The sequence below is a fragment of the Phyllobates terribilis genome, unplaced genomic scaffold (assembly GCF_046119375.1).
Source record: "Phyllobates terribilis strain yellow unplaced genomic scaffold, ASM4611937v1 Scaffold_7__3_contigs__length_470593459, whole genome shotgun sequence".
Lineage (NCBI taxonomy): Eukaryota > Metazoa > Chordata > Amphibia > Anura > Dendrobatidae > Phyllobates > Phyllobates terribilis.
The window spans coordinates 61627356-61647857 of NW_027362767.1; the positions used below are offsets into that span (position 1 = coordinate 61627356).

At 42.8% G+C, this 20502-nt stretch overlaps 1 protein-coding gene across 3 annotated transcripts in view; it reads right to left on the reverse strand.

The window, feature by feature from the left end:
- AKT1 (AKT serine/threonine kinase 1) overlaps nt 1-18178 on the reverse strand; it is an 88244-nt gene extending 70066 nt beyond the window's left edge. The window contains exons 1-2 of one of the 3 annotated variants that reach the window (XM_073638644.1): nt 17845-18178; nt 10206-10329 (exon numbers count right to left, since the gene is read on the reverse strand). In XM_073638644.1, the coding sequence (XP_073494745.1) occupies nt 10206-10251 (46 nt within the window). In that variant the 5' untranslated portion in view covers nt 10252-10329; nt 17845-18178. Of the gene's footprint in view, nt 1-10205; nt 10332-17546 lie in introns of those variants that run through there. The other 2 variants (XM_073638643.1, XM_073638645.1) reach the window with 2 other exon arrangements.
- Nucleotides 18179-20502: the final 2324 nt, after the last annotated feature.

Consider the following 20502-nt stretch of genomic DNA (forward strand, 5'->3'; position numbering starts at 1 on the left):
CCGCGTTCAGGCACTTGCTCGTTGCTCCAGTTGGGGCTTGTGTCCGAACTCCCCCTACAAAATGGGATTCGGGACCACAGACTAATGGTGCCGGCAGAGCAAACGTGCACTCGGTGGTGCATCATTTTTGGACATATACTCCTACTGGAGGTGGATACTCAGACTCGACAGGGCCAACGAACAGGTGCCTGAACACCGTGTGAAAGCACCAATACCAAAGTCCAAGGGCATATGGGGATGACCTGCAACACCCACAAGCAAACTGAGTATGAGTGTGGTGGTGTTTTTTTTGTTTTTAAACTTAAGGGCACCGGATGCACTAGACAGAGGTGCCGCAGGTACAGACACATTAATGGGACGGCCAGACATCAGTATTTCATAGAACACTACGCAGATGGCATAAAATATACCATGTACACAACAGTCGTGCACGACGGCAACCTGTGGCTCTCCAGCTGCCGCAATACTACAAGTCCCAGCATGTTCTGTCAGACAGAGCCTACACAACAGCTGGCGAGCCCCAGGTCGCCTCCGTATTCAGAAACCTGCTGTCAGCATCAGGTTTAAGATTTTAAATGAGGATAAAACAAACAAACTAGATGGAAAATATTTCTATGCCTGAAGGACGGAAGCAAAAGCCACGGCATTCCTAGTAATACATTAGAAGGAAATCTCAGTCTCCTGTTACATTCCCATCTTCACCTGGGAAAGCTGAGTGACGCCGGCTCTGTAGGACGCTGTACAGCTCCCTGTGCTACAGGATCCTATACATCACATATGCACCGAGTTACTACGCCTCCGATGCAGGACACCGTAAATGAATGCGATATTCGACGCCATTATTATTCCCTCCCCCCGATATGAAAGCAGAGGTATAAGATCTATAGATCCATATCACGGCAGACCCCTTAATGGAGCATATCCCTTGTTCTATTGATGCAAACAAGCTCAGTGGTAACCCTATACTGATGGAAAGTACCTAATAGTTAATAGCCGCCTCCAGAAAAATAAGCCGCAATTCTATAAAAAGTCACCAATAATAATAAAATAGTAAAAAATGTGTTTACATTGGAAGAGGGAGTAGGGAGCAAGCGAGCGACACAAAGGTGTAGGAGGGGGGAGGAGGGAGTAGGGAGCAAGAGAGATGGAAGAGAACGCCAGCAAGTGACAGAGGGAGTGGGGAGGCAGAGGACGAGCAAGGAAAATAAATATAATGATACATTTTTTATAGCGCCAACATATTCTGCAGCACTTTAGAATGGTACTAACAATTTATTCAAACTTATTTGAGGGAGCATAAAAAAATAAAATAGTAAAAAAATTCAGTGGGTTATGTACCAAGATTCACAGAATTGGCTATGGATTCCCATTAGATGGCTGATGTCTTCCTCAGTTGTCAATTTATACATTTCCAGGAGGACTAAAAAACAGAGCAAAAAAGTTCTCCAGAGTAATTATTTTTAATATATAGAAGAGTGGCCGCGTTCTCTTTAAAATTTCCCAATAACAATTCTATAAGTATTCAGGTATTAAAAATACAAATATGTAAAAAAAAAAGTACAAAAGAGAGCGACGTACGTCAGAACAAAAAGCAGATCATGAAACCTGACAGCAGTGAATGCTAGAGGCAATGACTTTACAGGCTCGTCCTCATTTTTGTCAAAAATAAATAAATTTAAAAAAAATTAAGATTAAATATTCTTTTGACTAAAATTGTAAATACATATCATTTGTGCAGTCATCACTGTTCAGATAGGTCGAACCATCAACACATTGCTGTTGACAGATCTTATGGTTTTCCCTTCTTATAGAGATTATAAAACTCCCAGTTGTCAAGTTTAATAATACACTTATATGACAGGTTAGTAAAAACGCAAAAAAAAAAGTGATATGACTATTTGAGCATTTATCATCAAGTCTGGTAGAAGCAGGTAGAGGAATTGGTGGGAGTTTACAGAGGGTTTTCCCTCCCCAAATAGAGACACTATAAAACATATGATTAAAGGTCTGATCACAGCAAATCCCAAAAATAGGGGACGTCCAGTCCTTACCCGGTCATGAATGTGCATAGGAGACAAACACCAACGTTAGCCGTAAATATGTTATGGACAAGATTTAAAATCAACCATTTAGACCAGCAACAAAGTAACACTTATTAAGGATATAAGATCTGTCAACAGCAGTTTGATGACCATTTTCAACAGGTTATGTTCAGTTGTAATCAAAATTATTCATCCACCTTGATTTTAAACTAGAATTATTAGAATAGGGATGGTTTGCAATAAACATTTAAAAATACATCTAAATATAACAAGTGGTTTCTCTAAATGTAGCACAAAGTTCCACTTTTACCGATTACTGTAGTCAAGAATTAATCAACCCACTGGCGGACACAGACAAGAGAGACTACTGTGCAAGAACAAGATATGGACCTTTTATAGTCCTACAGCTCATCATAATGTACAATTCCACCTGCTTTGGAGGTAGTAGTGGCCCCCTTACATCTTGGGCCCCTGTGCGACTGCACAGGTTGCACCAATGAGGTGTCATGAAGGGATAGATTCAAGGGCGGAAATAAAAGTCTTCAATAATTAGTAGAACCCCCTGGCTAGGCATCAAGTTTGCAGCAGGTCATAACAGCCAGACAAGATTCTGGAAGCGTTCCTGAGGAATCTTTGCCCACTCCCAATGGGCAATGCCCCCAGATCACTAATATTCTTGGGTTGTCAAGAGTGATCCAAAGAGGTATGAGAAGAGATTGTGGTACAAACACGGAAAATGACACAAAGTCATTGAACGATCCTAGAGATACAGCATTTACATACAAACACTGGCTATACTACCTGGACGTGACAGCAAGAGGAAACAGTCACCGTCTTCCACCAGATTCCTGAGGAGGCAGAAGGTCATAAACCCTTAAATTTGTGGCAACAGGCACCAAGGTTTCAGTTTGCACATTAAGGTGCATGGTAAACACTAGGGTTGAGCGAGTATGTTCTGTTAACCCTTTCGCCAAGTATGCTCGGGCCGAGCTCCGAGTATTTACAGCTGCTCGGTGATAAGGTTAAATCGCTCCGGTGTCCATGATTTGCAACTGTTTGACAGCTTTATTACATGTGAGGAATGTGTAAGAAATAGACATTCCTCCCATGTAATAAAGCTGTCAAACAGTTGCAAATCATGCACACGGGAGCGATTCAACCATATCACCGAGCAGCTATAAATACTCGGAGCTCGGCCCGAGCATACTTGGCGAAAGGGTTAACAGAACATACTCGCTCAGCAATAGTAAACACTGAAGGTCTACAAGCCTGGACTCCAAGTGCACCTGTCATGTGGAGCAATGAAGCAAAACTGGAACTTTTGAAACATAGCGGGAGGCTGGGGTGATGCCTACAGCAAAGAACGGCTGTCAGAATTCCTGTTGTCCTTTGTCAGTTTGACCACTAGTGGCTGCTATTGTTCACCTTAATAACTGTGCTGCAATCCCATTCCTTATCACTTGAGGCTGCTGTTGGGTTCTGCAATTGTCCTTTACCAAGATGGCAGATTCTGAACCTGTGGGATCCATCTTGTTTCCTGTTTGAGATCCATGCGGCTTTAAGTAGGCCCACTCATTGCTTGAGTATTGTGTCTAGCTGTTAGCCTACTTCCAGTCTCCAGCTCCTGAACATTCTTACCCAGACTGTTCTCACCCATCTACGGATTGTTTCCTACAACTCCTTTGATAACTCTAAGAACTTCTACTACCGCTTTCTGTTCCTGTTTGTGCTCCTTCAGCCACTGGTTTCCAGCAGTACTACGCCATTATTGTAACAGCATGGGGAGCTATGACAATGCCTACAGCAAATACCAGCGATGTTCTGGGGCTGCTTTCCCTCTGACATTTGAAACCTGCAGCATGTGAAGGTCAAAACGGATTCATGGCATCAGGAAATCCTAGAGGTGATGCCTCCTTCTGAGATCTATCTGAAGCATCAATGGTCCTTCCAACAGTTCAATGATCCCAAGAATACCTCAAAGCCCACCAAGATTTGGTTTTAGTAGTCCATGAAAATTCAGGAATGGCTGTCCATTACCTGACTTGATTCCCATAGAAAACTTTTGGTGGGCTTTAAAGAAGGTGGATGCAGCAGCAAAACTCAAGATTATTACTGAACTGGAGGCCATTGCCCATAATGAGAGAGCCAAGATTCCTCAGAAACACTGCCAGAAGTGGGCAAGTGGCTATGCATCATGTTTGTAGCAGGTCATAACAGCCAGAGGCTCCACTAAAGTACTAAAGAGGCTTTTCATGAATGGGTGAATTATTCCGCATCTGCAGTAGTCAGTAAAAGTAGCATTTTGTGCATAAATTGGAAAACCCTTGTAATATTAGTTGTATTGAGACCATTTGTTCTAGTTTGGTTTATTGCAGATAGCTTTTACATTTTGCTAATGAAAACTTAAATTTGCACTGGGAGGAGGAGGGGGATTAATATTTTGATTGCAGCTGTATATATGCTACATATTTATATATCTCCAGCCAACTATACCATGTTTGAGTAGAAGGTACTAAGTCCTTACTGCTTTACACCACAGATCTGCACGAGAAGAGTTAATTCGCGCCCACAAGTCATTTCTAGGCACAGCGCTATTCCCCAGCCTAAAACTTTGTTAATAATCCTATCTGACTTTAGCCACTTTCCTAAGGGAAAACTGCAAATATTTTCAAAACAAAAGAGGGTCATAGTCGTCGTGAGCCTCAACCCCCTCACAAATCCCACTTTGGTGACATGCAGGGGCCGAGCCGTGAGTCATCCATGTACTGAATGAGGCAGCTCAAACAAGGGAACCGATGACTCACGGGTGGCTCAAACTACGGCTACTACAGGATGGAATAGAACTGATTTCTACGTGCCGTGAAGAGAACAGAAAGTAATATACAGAAGCTTCTGGCCTAAACCTATACAGTCAGCAAGGTCAAGAAACATGACTGCAGGGGGCACTATATGGTAGGTAGGTTTTAAGAGGGGCACTATATGGTAGGTAGGTTTTAAGGGGGCTTCAATAGGGGGTACTGTACAGTGCACAACTAAATCAACCAGCGGCCTGAGTCATAAAGGCTCATTGGGGATTTTTTTTCCTCCATCTTAGCAGGTTACAATCTATCCATAAATTAAGTGATAAATTACTGATCGCTAAGGGGCCGACTGCTGGGATACCCCGCCAATCCCAGGAATGGTGTTCTAAAACGGCACGATCATGGTACCCCTCTATTTATTGCGTGTGGTAATGCCAGGGATGTACCAAAATCTGTAAGGGTCCAAGCTGTGAGACCACCAGAAAGATATTAACTATCCGGTGGATAGGTGATCATTTGCTTAAAACCGGAATTAATTCTTTAAAGGGTTTGTCTACAGCTGGAGACTTTATTTTATTTTTTTTAAAGTTAAATTTGTGAAATCTCTGCAAAAAAATAAAAATATATTAAAAATGTTGCAGTTTGTCTTCAATAGCCTTTGTATTGCACTGTATTATTAGCTTCACAATGAGTTAACCTAGATTTGGTCAGTGAGCTCATTTTTTTGTAGGAGAGTTTGTAACTCTAAATTGGTCTTTCCAAGCTCCTCAGCTGATTTATGACCACTGAATAGAACAAAGCAGGAAAAGAAGGAGCCTGTAAAAGCAAAAGGGTGCAAAATATTTTAAAAATGATTTTTTAACCTTAAATCCATGAGAAGGGAAAAAAAAAAAAAGTCACTTTCTGTATAAACAGTATAAAGCACTGCCCCCATCTAGGCCAAATGTGTAGTACCGCTCATCCTAGGCTTCAGGATTCAGAAATATTAAGCAAAAAAAAAAAAAATACATCGCACCACGTCGGAGACTTTCCAAAAATCATTTCTGCACATAAGCATGAATGAAATCAGCAGATGCGTTCTAGCAAAGCTGGAGACTTTGGGTTTAGTGCTCCTTTAAGTTCCTCAAAATGCTTTTAATTAGCGGATTGGGTTCAGCGCCAGGAGCTGCCCTGACTTAGAAACCAGCCTTGGAAGGGGAATTATTTCCCAGCCTTTGATGAGGTCATAGCATTTTCCAGGAGAGTGAGCGTGCACGTACCTGTGCATCAAAAAGGAAATATAAAACAAGTCTAATAAAAAAATATATATTCACAAGTGCCCGGACGGTGGCAGCGCAGAAAACATCACGTAGTTCAAAGGTGTCCAAGATACTCAAAACCAGTGGTCCTACCATAAAAACAAGAACTTTGGGGGTTATTAACCAATCTCTATGAACAAAGCCGCCCCTTTAGGTTTGTGCTAATATAGGATCAAATAAAAGACTTTATTAACTTATAAGACATGGGTGTAGAAAGAAATCCAATGGCCCATAAAGAAGGTTCGAATTGGGCTCCCAAAGTGGCCCCTGGCTACCATTAACCAATCCATCGACTTCATGCTATAGTGTTGAGGGAGCTTAATGGGAGTGATAGCTTCTCCCACCTCCTCTGTCTAACCACTTTGATGCCGTAGTGAACAGCAACCATGAAATCTACAGGGTGAAACTTCTGCAAACAGCTAGCTCCAAGCACAGTGACTACCTGCGGGTGTCTGCTGTGCAAACCAGTAGAGAGGGCTCAGGGCGTTAATCTACTCCATACACATCCTCCCGTCTTCTGCTGTACATATACAGGGGATGTTGGGAGACATTGGTAGATGCCAGACATGCGAGTGCAGGGTCTCTCTAGCTTACGGGCTCCGTAGAAGACGTGGCCTACAGCATCAAAAAAAAAAAAAAAAAAGGGGGGGGGGAGGGGGAGGGATCACACAAAGACCATACATTTCAGGACTTAAGAAGACAGGCTGAAGAAAAAAAAACAAAAAAAAAAAACGTAGTGAGTGCATTTGAACCCCTCCATTCTGTAAAGGACGCCAACATCCCACAGCTCTATAGAGCACACACGCACTTCCTCATCATGTTGGTGGTTTTAAGAGGTGGCAAACTTAGCTAGGCCCTCCCACATAACCTGGGAAAGGTCCTCAAGGTGCCTCCAAGACCAACTAGCGGGTACCATTGCCTTCTCCATTTTTCTAGATGCGAAGAGAATGAAAAATGAACATGTCACTGCCTAAAGTTGTGATAAACGTCTTAGAAAGCGGTCAGCGAAACATTTCATGAGATATCCATTGCTCCCAACTCACTCATACAAGTGTGATATCAATGGGGAGAGTGGAGAAAGTCGCTGCCAAATGCCTCAGCGAGCAGCTTCTCTTCTCGAAAAACAAAAATTGAAATTTTACGTGCCCGATCCTTCTCTCCCCAGTCATTACCTGTTGGAAGGAAGCCTCCACAAACATCTGGTTCTAGAAAGGTCCCACCAAAATTCAGCCAACTTTCATCTGTTGTGTCTGGGGGGGGGGTCTAGAGACCACTGAGTAACATAACTAACTCTTTCATTACCATAGACCACCAGGGATTTTGAATCAAGAGAAAAGGTCTAAAAGTGGTGAGTAGAAGGCCATTAGTCTTCTGGTTGACCAGGACCCCATGTTGTATAAAACAAGCCTTGTCACCAAGATCAACTTTCTCCTCCCTCTCCAGTCTAGTGTGACAAAACTGACCTAATTTTAGTAAGCAGCTAACTTGTACATATAACAAATTTGTAACCCGAGTGATAATAGAAGAAGATCATGATCAGAGACTTCTCATCACGACTGCCCTCACATTACACCACAGCTCGTTGTCGGCTATAGAACTTCCCACGCAGAATTCTCAAGGCATCTCCTTCACAAAGTGAGAAAAGCATCAAGAATTTGGAGGTACATGTGAACACTATTGTTCGCACCCAGTCACAAACACTTCTCTAGTTATCAAAGGGTTTTACCACCTCCGGATGACTTTCAAATAATTGCTCGAGTCATTCTGTATAGATAGAACAGAGTTCTTTGCTCGAATGAAGCATATCAACGATTTACTTACATAGCAACCAGGTCATCAGTTAAAGGGGTTTTCTATTCACAAAATCTCTGTTCAGCTCAGACGACATGACGGTCCAGTTATTAATACCACTGGAAAGGCAGATTTTGCTATGAGAAGTGGTGGTCAGACTGGAATCAAACCTTTGTGGAGGACTTCAGTCTACCAGAATGGAGCCACTCTGACCATCCTCTACTGGAGGTCATGTTAAATGCTCTTATGGGTGCAACGTCGCTACAAGTCCATTTAACTAAACAATATGCAATCGTCCAACTTAACAGTCTGTATGGACACCAATAAATCAAAAATAACCCTCCAAAAATACAAAAAAACAAGACAAAATACTGAGTGGATTTGTGACATTTTTGATGGACTGGCGTCAATGAAGAAAACTTGGAGAATTTTTTTTTTTTTTTTTTTTTACGTATTTGTACGTCACAGAGCTTGGAAGGAAAGGCGGACAAAGTTGCATTTCATCAGGCAGATACCGAACCACATGGGTGCTGTCCATTCATTTAGGATTTAGAAAACCATGGGTGCAATGTCCTGGCTGTCTAGTCATTATGCGGGAATATTCTGCACCGACGGACACCAGCAGGTAACCGAGGAATTCCAGTGGCTCCTATATTATACATTTTAATTTCCCTCCATGTCCAATTTACTTTAAAATAGACCAAGTCTTAAAAAATCCCTATAAAGTCTGCAGTCCGTATCAGAAACAAGGGGCACCGGCACTATTACATCAGGAGATCTTGCATTTCTGATGTTGACCGCACACTCAGACCGCAGTCATCGTATGGCAGACAGCTCTCTCTTCTGTCTACCCCATACTAAGGAACACTTTTTTTTGTCAAGGTGTTCCTAAGTTCTCCAGGAGAGAGCTGTTGTCAGACTCCTCCCAACTCTTCTGGCAGCAGGTTATTTCTGCACCAAGCAAAAAGGATTGGCCATTGAAATTCCTAAGGTTGGATCAGTCTCGCCCTCGACATTATCTAATGTGTATGGGGGCCTCACACCAACCCCCCCAGATGGTCAGCAGATTCTGCTGGATTATATGGGTAGAGACAGATTGTTTATGGGGACCCATGAACTTTAAACTTGTTGTCATCCCGGTGGATTCCAGCTGGACAAGCCTTTATCTCTCCCTCAGTGAAAATGGACTAAACGAGTTACAAGCCTGGGATGGTCTTGGGAAAGGTCCCTGGCAATAGTCCAGTTGGCCAATTTTCAGCCAGTTTCTGAACACATTCATATGCCTAAAAAGGTGATCACTAAAGCAAACAACCATCTTAATGGGACTCCAATCCTTAAACCACACACATGACATTACTGTCTGATGAAGGATGCTTCTGCAGATCGCTTGCCTGATAGTCATCTCGGCTGGATCCATCATACACAGAAGCTGAGCTACTGCCAGAAATCTGAAATCAGACATGCCAGATCCTTGACTCAAGACAATCGGTCGTCCGTGGCCCTCATACACATTGGACAGTTGGTCGAACCTGTTGATATTGGCAAGTTCAGCCAATATTAGTCTAACGTATATGGGGGAGGCTTTAGGAGTCCTTCGATAATTGGAGGAGGAGATGCTGCACTCCTCAAATTAAAATTCATAAAGCCGGTATGTCCTGATGACACACAACCAGTACTTTTTGTGCATTGGCTAGAAAGAATTTATGGATCTACATTTTAATACAGAGATCTTCAACAGGGTGGGTGAAAATATCTTCTAGGTATAAGAAAAGTCCATGCTATACCCACTTGGATCTCTTCCACATTGGTGGATCCACGGTTGGCCAACAGAGTTGATGACCAAATCTACAAAGGATTGTATCGTTTCTCTGCTGATGCTGGTGTCATCCAATGATTATGGGTGGGACAGGAGTCAAAATTTTAGAAAAACCATTGTGAAGCTGAAGACGCTCAGTACATTAAAAACCTCCCATCACAACTCGTCTTGACAGACAGAATATTAAATAGTTATGAGTACTCGATTTCTGGAGAGTCAAACTTTTTTGGGATGGGAATTTTTTTTTTTTTTTCCCTCATCTGGGGCAACTGGCATTTTCTTCCCAGAAGGTTATCCATTCCTTTGGATCAACACTATAGAATTATAGGTCGGACTTAACGGACCTTTCAAGCCAACAAGCAAAAGGACAGACCTTCCAACATTCTTCATTAGGACATTGATGCCCACCCAAAAAAAATTACCATAAAATGTAACAACTAGCCTGAGACTTTCTTACCTCGTTTGTGAAGCCAACCTTCTTTTACAATCGCTACTTCATTCATAATGACGGCAATGTAACCGAGTGGATCTGTTTCACCGAGGTTTTGGGTGAAAACTATAGCAGCAAAGGTAACTTGTCACTAAAATGAAAAGGAAAAAAGTTAATAAACAAAAAGCCAAAGTGCCATTGCCGTCTTAAAGCAGAAGTCAAACTTATGTCAACGGGCTCAAGTTAGATCACCCTTAGGATAAACTGACACCCAAGAAACCTTGTTACTTCGCTTTCTCCTTCAGAGCCATATCTTGGATACGTTTAGCCCTGTTAGTTTCAAGCTGAAGATAAAAAAAAATTAAAGATTTGAAACTAAATTAAGTGTGTTAGGAAATTGTAAAACTTTCCATCACACATAAATAAGGCAAGAAAACCCCTCTCACTTCTGCATTGGGAGGAGAGAGGTGCCTATAATGTTGCACGGACGCACGTCTGGCCAGCAATCGTGACCCGTCCTGGAGGACTCCTGTCGATGCAATATCAGTGACTCTAACCTGCCGAAATGCAATCAAGAGGCGCTGGGGAACCCCATTACGGTCCCCTCTTTTTAACCTGGGAAACAGATGTGCATTAGTAAACCCAAATAAAGATGTCTGCCTACATCCGTATAACATGTATTCTCTATGCTGCACCCCCAAGCAATTTTTTTTTTTTTCTTTGCAGTTTTTCAACCCCAACTCCCCATTAGAAGTTGGATTTCTATCCCGATCACAATGGCAGCACATCACATTATTGTCGGCTGGTAAATGTTTGCACGAACGCTGAATAAATACCAAACTTGTGTACAGTAAATATGCGCTCAATGACGTTTCCTTCAGATTAAACAAATCCCCATTTAAATCATTTTCTCTCATAAAACATCATTATATTTTTACTGCTTGCTAGAACCCTCGAGAGCTTCCTCAGTAAACAGTGGCAAATCATACTGCCTTTGTCTGCCTCAATAGCCCGGGTGCGTGGTATGTGCCCATCTTGCAGCTGGTGACAGTCATGGAGCACTGCCACCTAAGCTGGTGTCCACAAGCTCTTGGCCATGATAATCTGTGCTCAAAATGCTTCATAAAATAAAACAAAACGCATAAATCATATAGAACGACTATAGCGGCTGTCAGGGCAATATGGACGGATAAATTATACCCGTCAGTACTTAGTTTCCCCGGGGTATATACAAGGTTTCCACTCACCTCCCACCATACTACTGAAATAACACGTTTTTTGCTTGGACGGCCTTGCGTTTGTTAGATATCTAATATCTATGGTTCCCTTAAAGGTGACTGGCCACTTGCCATAAATATGTCCCGTCCCCCCCCGCCCCCCGGTGTAAATGCCGCTGTTCTCCTGAATCCAACAATGTTTTTCTTTTATTTCTGCGCCTCTCCGTTCCCAAGATACGGGCATTTCCTCTCTGTATGTAAATGGTCCTTTCGTCTAAGTGGGCATGTCAACTCTTAAACCACGCCCAGTTGGCTGAAAGGCTAGATTTATATACAGGGAAGAGGGGTCCATATCTCAGGAACGGAGAGACGCAGGAACAAAAGAAAAACAGCACCAAATTCAGGAGAACAGCGGCACTTACATCAGGTAAAAAAAGTACATATTTATAGTAAAGTGACAAGTCATCTTTAAAGGGATTTTCCACTTTTGTACCTTATTTTTACAAAGGGTCAATGGCGGTCCAAAAAAAAAAAAAAAAAAAAAAAAGTAATAAATTTATACTTTTTTTTAAAAAAAAAAAAATCACACTCACCTATAGCGTCCCTATCTGTGCCCCTGAGTCCACTTCTTCTGCCAGGGGATGTCACATAACCGCTGCAGCCAATTGGCAGGCACAGATTAGCTGCAGCAGTGAGTCTATCCAGAAGAGCGATTCATTGCTCTCAGATTGACTGCAGTGGTCATATGAGGTTTACCACCGGAAGAGCGTGCCAAGAGACAGAAGGGGGAACATAGACAGGGGAAATCATATTAAATAATAATAATAATAATAATAAATAATAAATAATAATAGGATCACCATGGGCTCATCTGTAAAATATACTTTATTGTACGGCCCATTACCATTACGGCTCCATCGTCTACATTGTACCATCATCTGTCATTGATGTCAAACAGAATTATATTTTTCTCATAGATTCATATGGACTTGGGTGAAAAATAAGGACAGGTTTCATTGAAAAGCCATATTACAAAAGGTATTCTCCCCTGGAAATAAGATGGTGCCACTTCCAGGCACACGGTGACATATGGGACACCTATGACTACATAACGAGGTATCAAACAGCTTTGATAAATAGGGGCCCATAGTGTATAACAGTAAAATCAAGGGAGGGGCCCTGAGCCAACATACCCCAACCTTTGGTTAAACAAATCACTTTTCTGAAATGACAATCACCTTTTAAGAGTATCCTCCATAACATATTGATCTGTGCACACAGGATTAAAGATGCTCAATCCTTTGCTCTCACGGGAGATAAGTTGCCGCCATAGGTGCATGGCTCCAGCCTATTCTCCTGTACAAGCGTGTGAACGGGCGAGAGGTTTCGGAGGATAAAGGATATAGCTGTCAGACCAATGCGTTAAGCTATATGGCCAATGATGCCCCTATAAGAGTCTGTCAGTGTAACCAGCGCTGGTAAACATTTCTCCTAAGCTTTGTTGCCACCAGAGATAGGAAACAGTCAACAAGTCTGTCTACAGAAAACCCCTCTAACAGCTTGGACCCTATAATGTAAGAGCAGCACAGTTAGATTTCCCTATATAGGATGAAGAGGACACGTCTTTAGAGAGAATTTCAGCCAGCGAGGAATGAATGGCGATTTCAGCTCTGAAGCCAGCAGCATTTTGAATACGGCTCTGGAGTATAATAAAGGTTACAACAAACGTAAAGTATTAACATATCTATACGGTGACGATTCGAATGAATGACTGATCGTGTCCAGGCAAAAGACTATGGTTCTTTGCTCAGAGTCAGACTAAATACAGTGCCCCCGCCCCTTTAAGTCACATGGGCTTTATGATTTATTAAGTCCAGTCACATGCGGGAGGTGACGTCACATCTCGTGGCTGAGGATCATAGTGGTCTACAATGGGAATGATGAACCATACACGTGACATCATAAGGAAAACCACAGGGTGGTCGCGGCCCTATAGACCAGCGCGACCATAAAGGTTAAATCAAATTTAGAGGGGATTTCCATATCCACATATAAGTTAACCCCCTGTTATCCTGAAGGGCAAATTAGGGAAATAAATGAGTGCGGTGCAGCAAAACCTGCCATTCAGGACACTTGGAAAGCAGGTCACAACTTCCATGGGGCGTGTATTGGAAGCCATATTGGGTATACTCTACTTCATCAGAAGAAAGAAAGGATCGTACCAGCTTACCTGGGCTAATGGCGTCTGAAGCAAGAAATCCAAGGGACCACTTGCCAAGCAGAGAAAACGACTGAAGAGAAAAATCCAGCTTCATAAAAAGTTCAAAATTTCCAAAGCAGCTTAAAAATTATTAAAATCCATAGTAGGTACCGCTGTACCCCTAAAATACCGCTGTACCTGCTATGGATTTTAAGCATTTTAATCATTTTTAAGCTGCTTTGGAAATTAATTTTGAACTTTTTATGAAGCTGGATTTTTCTCTCCAGTCGTTTTCTGAGAAGAAGAAAGGTCTAAGAAATCGGGGGTCTCTTGGAAGGATAGTCGCTTTATGGCTTATAGAGGGGGTCCTAAGCAGGGGCCCCCAATAGGAAATGAGTCAGGGTTGTCTAATCAGTTCTGTAATTTCTTCTAATTGGTTCCTAAAGTCAAGAATCTTATTTTACAGTCAGATTTTGAATTATTTGCCGCCTCGCCTATGGCCGCCTTTAATTAGATAAAACATAGAAGTAAAGCGCAGGGTGTGCCGGTGCCTGAAGCTACAAACCTGGACATCTCCATACGAGCAGCCGCGCTCAGGTTACAACAGACAGCAGCAAGGACGGCGCCTCATCTGATCAGCGGCGGCAACGGAATATTTGACACCGCTGATTAAAAGAAAGGAGCCAAATTTTCAAGTTAAAGCACCATATGGCAGATTTATCAGTTACATAAACATCGCTAGGTGGCGGGTTAATGCAAATGGTCAAGTGACCTGAAATGACCCCATTATAAGGATCCAGGGGTTTCGTATACAACATGACATCAGATGCTGCAGAGCTACAATGTCCAGCATGTTCACCATAGTCTAGTCTACACCTGCATAAAATTAAGTGATATATTGGCAGAGGATGCAATACTGGATAACTTGGAAAGATCTGCCATTCTGGAGACTAGAAAAACTGGGTAACAACTCCCAGTAGGAAGCCAATAGACAGGGAATGCTGGGAGTTGTGGTGTAAGGAAAGCTGAAAAATAATTCTAGGAGGAGATTATACAGAGGATTGAATGAACAAAGAGCGGATATAGAAGACCTCTTATTTTCGGTAGTCTATACCTGCGTCTGCCGTCCACCCCAATATGTCCTAAAAAGTTTACTGTTGGGAACTTTTTTTTTTAATCATTACAATCAGGCCGGTCATTATGTTTCTAATTTCAACAAGCGAATGTTTTACAAGTTAGTCATCACTCACTTGACTACTTTCAGTTTTTTGCCTTAGGGGGATAAAAGTTAAAGAAGAGAAAAAAAAAAGTTAGAGGATACATTAGTAATATGGCCGGATATAGTCTTCTAATCGACTTTTCAAAAAGTACCAATGCAGAACAAGGAAAAAAAGACCCAATTATGTAGATTTTGGGGGGGGCGGTGGGGGAAAGTGACATATTGGGGGTCAAAGATTGCTGCCATCATTGGAACCTGATGGGCAAATGATTGCACCATCCAGGACTTCATTTATTCTTGTCAAAAGAAGGTTTCTAAGGCGGAAGATGATCGGGCAGAAATACTACGGTACTGGAAATTTGCAATATTGTGTCATTCCGATATGTCAGCATTGCTAACCCATCACCCAATTTGTAACAATTCAGATCCTGATTAAGAGCTTTTATGCTTCTGGCATAAAAAGGTTTAGAAAAATTACAATTTTGTCCCAATGCGGCTCTAAAGTTTTGCGACTTATGTTGTTTTCATGCCATTTTTGACCAGCTATGATAAAGCGGGCAGAGCTGGGGCAGGACGTTCCTCATGGCACAAATCCTACTCCAGTACCTGACTGGAGTAAGATTATTGGTGAGGTGCACGCCACTCGTCCAACGGTCCTGAACCACTAAGGGGTGCGTGCCTCTGACTCCAGTACGTCATGAACAACCCCAGTTTTGATGAATCGTACCAAGATGTCCAAGTATCATAAGGCTAGAACCATCTGATGGAGCCCATTTTTCCAGATGGCAGGTGAACATAGATGCGCCTCAAACAGCAGTGTTTTGTTGTTTTTTTTTTGCAATCACTCATTGGAATCTGAATACGTTGCTTTACAAACACCAATGCTAAAAGCGAGGGCTACACGGCGACAAGTGTCACGCTACAATGAAGTCTCAGAAATCAGTGACGACGCAGCATTGGATATAATGATCTCCTATGGTGCTGCGTTGCGATCCGCAACTTGGCCATTTTATTTACAGCAAAAATCAGAGCTCTAAACTAGTCGCCCTACTGCAAGTCTCAGACCGGTCGCACAAAGGGTTCGATCACGCGACTGGTCCAAGAACTGTTGTGGCGCAGCATCGTGTAGCCCCAGCCTAAGGCCGCATTCAGACGTCCATTTAAAAAAATATATACACACATACATAAAAGTTTATCCTCCCTATGTTAAAAACGGATAGGCACGCGGATTGCATTACTGTGCGGACCTGATTTTTTTTTTTGCAGACGAGCAGTCTTTAAAAAGAAAAAGATGACACGCAACAGACTAATTGTAGATGTTCTATCCATGAAAAACAAACAAACACGTACAAGAAGAAGAAAACGACATCTGAATAAAGCCTTACTATGGGTTAATAGCTGATTAACTTAATCACACTTTGAGGTCATGACACTTTTCTTTGCAGCGACTTGTCGAAATTGCAAACACAATGGTTCCAAATTCCAAAAATCACAGCAAAAAAATAAATTAAAAAACTGCATGACATACCTGCAGTGTGAATAAGTCCCTACTATGCATACTAAAAGTTATGGTATAATATTGAGCAGTCATTTCCAACCTGTAGCATTTCCTAAAACTACAATTCCTAGCTGGAGGCCATCAGTGCACGGTGGGAATTGTAATCCCGCACACCTGGACAGCCTCAGGTTGGCAAACACCGCTCCAACCTTAACATTCCTGGTTTCTAAATCTCATTTAAATGCAAAAAAAAATAATGATAATGCAATTGTGTTTTGACAGTGTTCCGGCAAAACATGTCCATCACTTTGTTATGACGCGCGTCAGGCTGGAGCTTTACAACTATTACACGAATGTCACAAAATGCCAAGCACCTACACACAAGCTCGTCTATCCAGTGACCCCAGGGTTAAACACAGGCCTGGTGCGATGCAAACCTCCATATACTGTACACAACCCTACAAATATACGTCTATTTTGCAGGTAAACACTGGCCGCCTTCCTCTTTCTATTCTCCTGGATTCCTAGAAGGCTGGGTACCAGGAGCAAATGATTCTGCTCCACATAGCAGGCTGGTTGCACAGGCCGGAGTGGGATGTGTCATGGTAAAAGCAGCACAGCCATACATATTACAGTATGTACGCAGGAAGTGGGCATAATTGGGAGGGGTGCATATAACTGATAGCATTAAAACGGTTTAGAATGTGGAGAATATGAATTATCCTCTGCTGGAACAATGGATACATTGTAGACAAAGCATCAGAACAGGACAAGATGTTTATTTACAAACAATGTATCAAGCTGTGAAGCTGGAGGAGCACAGGATACTATGTATTTATGGCAATGGATGACTGCTATATTGGAGAATTAATACAAGACTGCTGATTTCCTGGAAAGAATACATTGTTTCAGCAAAGACATAAGAGTAATAAGTATCCCTCCTGCATCACTATGTAACACCAGCAGTTCCCATGCTCTACATCCTCAGCAGTCAGACACTATGCAGTCTATGTAACAGGGAGGGGGCACTAGGAATGTATTTACCATACTATACACTAGGCCTATGGGGAAGGTTGAAGCATAAAACAACAAGCAATGTAGACCCCCACAAGGGGATATGATGGGCATGTGGAGTGGGGCTTGCAGCAGGACCCTGCATTGGTGCTTTACTATAGGGTGTGTGCATGCATCATAAGACATACAAGGAGGAGGGTTGGGGGGGCAATTGACTTACATGGATGCAAAGAGGTATATAGGACCTTTTGCCTGGAGGAGGAGAGCCACAGGGCCTAGTGGTGGATTGCAGCCAGCTGAAGCCTCACCATCACCGAGGGGAGCATGAGAGGGAAGGGAGAGGAAAGAAGGAAGGAGGGGGGAGGAGAGGAGAGAGCAGACAGAGAGAGGGGGAGAGGGTGGGAGGAGAAGGAAGAGGGGAAGGATAGGGCTGCTGCTGCTTGTAGTGTTGTTGCTGCAGATTCAGCCCATTGATTGCATGGAGGGATGGGAGGATCTGTTGCTTTTTTTGCTGTCACCTTGCTGGGTGCAGTCTTCAGCCCTGGATCATCCTTGGTGCAGAGGATCAGCTGCTTCCCCCTCTGGTTCTGCTGCTTGCTTGCTTGTCTTGCTCTTCCTCTCTGGTTGCAGAGTGTGTGATAATGTCTCTTCCTCCCTTTTGCACAGAGTGATCCTCCTCCTGCCTTCTCTTCCTTTCTCCAGCAGCCTCTCTGAGTCTCCCTTCTCTGCCTTACACCCTGCTCTGCCTCTTAGATGACCACTGGGTCCTACCGCCTGCAGCAGGCTCTCTCTGCTAGGAAATCCATCACAGCACTGCCAGGGAGGAGTCTCTTTTGTATGTGTATGTGTGTGTGTGTGTGTGTGTGTGTCTGTGTATACCCAGCAGACAGGTGAGCTGTAACCTGTGAGGTGCTGGAAGAAATCACACTCTAAGGGGGGAGACTCCTAGAATCCTGCACAATATTTTTATGCAATGTGCATGGATTTTTAGACAAGGTAAAGACATGGGAGAGTGAACAATGACCTGACACTGGAAGGTAAATAAAGAAAACAATAGTCGCTGTGCCGATAAGAGGCGTGCGCGCAGCCATTGTCATTACAAGCCAACCGTCACCAATATCGGCTGCGTCGTGCACACATCGCCTAGTTCATGTGGATGATAATCCACAGCGTCATATAGGACCAGCAAAGTAAAGGAGTTTTCAAAAAAAAATCTCATCTTAATGTTGCAGAAATTTGACCGGTGTCAATTGATGTTAAAATCCGCAGCACGTCAATTCTTTTTTTTTTGCAGATTTCACCCTTTGCAATTTACTGGGTGAGATCCGCTGCAAATGCACACAATAATCTGCAAGTAGCACGGATGAGCCGTGGATACGGTGCAGAAAATCCACAGTAAAGCTTCATTCACACGTCCGATTTTTTTCACGTACAAGAGAATTGAACCCATTATTCTGATCAGAGTTGATCACAGGGTCATCAAATATTCTTATACGTGGAGAAATTTAAAGAAAAAAATGTCTCCACCTTCTCCTTTCTGACTGTCCATGACAATCGGATCACAATGCATTTAAATGAGCCCTAAAACTCGCACCTTTTCTGCAGCCAAATCCGCAAATCTGTATTTACCGCTGCGGAAATTCTGCAGGTAAGTCCTTGTTTTGTTTTTTTTTATCACGGACGAGAAAAACTGACTACGTTTCTTCAGTGATTTTCATCAGAGTTTGGTCTGATTTTTATCAGTTTCTCTCATATGTGAAAAACAAAAAGTTTCTCCAACTTCTTCTAACAGTCTGTGAATATCAAACCGTACTTGGATGGTATCTGAGTGCAGTCCAATTTTTTTCACAGACCCATATGCTTACATTGCCAATCTTGAGCCAACACTTAGATCAAGATCAGACATGTTACCGTGATTTGCACGGTCCCATTCATTATTATAGGTCCGAGTGCTAGCCATGAAAAACATAGCATTCATATGCAAAAAACTGACATGTGAATGACGCTTAACCAAACGGTATTTTCCCATAGCATTTAGGGCCTCATTCACACAACTGATTTTTCCAGGTATGAGAAAAATGGACCAATTATTCTGATCAGAGTTTGCTCCAATCATTATCTGTTTTTCTCATATGTGGAGGGAAAAAAAAAGTTGCTCCAACTCTTTCCTCACAGTCCTTGAAAATTGGACTGCACTCAGATGTCATCTGAGTGTGATCCGATTTTTTCACCCATTGACTCACATTGCCGATTTTGACAAGAATCGGACATGTCTCTACAATTTTCTGCCAAAAATCACAGGAATATAAATGACCTCATAGATTATCACAGGTACGAGTGCTATCCATTTTTACAATAGTATTTCCCTCTGGAGATGTCAATATGTGACGTCTAAAGTAAATATGTTCCATGAGATGTAACTTTATTATACATAGGGTGTTATAAACTGAAAATCTGCAACAAAACTTGCAAGTAAAGCGTTTTGCTGCACATTAGAGGCAGATATGAATTTTTGGTCTCACTTCAAAGTTTCAAGAAAATCCAAAAAAAAGTTCCATAGAAATAACTGAGCCCCATCTCACATTGCTGGATTGGTGAGGCGGCTGCATGTGCACGATGCTCCTCATTCGCTTGTGTGGAGTCCAAGAGGTGAGACCTGCATCTATCCAACATTTATGGCATACCCTCTGACTAAGAAAGAAATGCCTCCATTTTTGGAGGGGTGTGTAAAAAAAATGCCATGAATTTATTACGAATTTACTAGTTCTTTCGAGTGGATTTATATATATGACGCGCCCCTGGGCCTGTGTCGCGCTGCGTTGCGCATGCGGGAGCTTACCCGGAGCCGGATCTCTTGAGGGTTGTAGTCTCGTGGCGGTGATCCGGTCCGTGCCCAGGGAGTCAAACTAAGCGGCGAGTCTATTAGCAGTTGATGTTGGACGACTACGCCACCCGTTGAATGCAGCTAAGGAGCTGCTGCTGCAGGGCAGACCGCTGAGGCCGGTGGTAGGATTGTGCAGCGTGATAGTATAACCCCCAACGGGAGGGGTATGGCCTCAGGGCAGCCGACGTGGATGATGGGGGTAGCAGGAACCACTCAGAGACGATGCGGTGTAGTTCAGGGTCTTTACTGGTGACAAAGATAGACCCTCCCGGAGTACTGGCTAGCGGTTGGG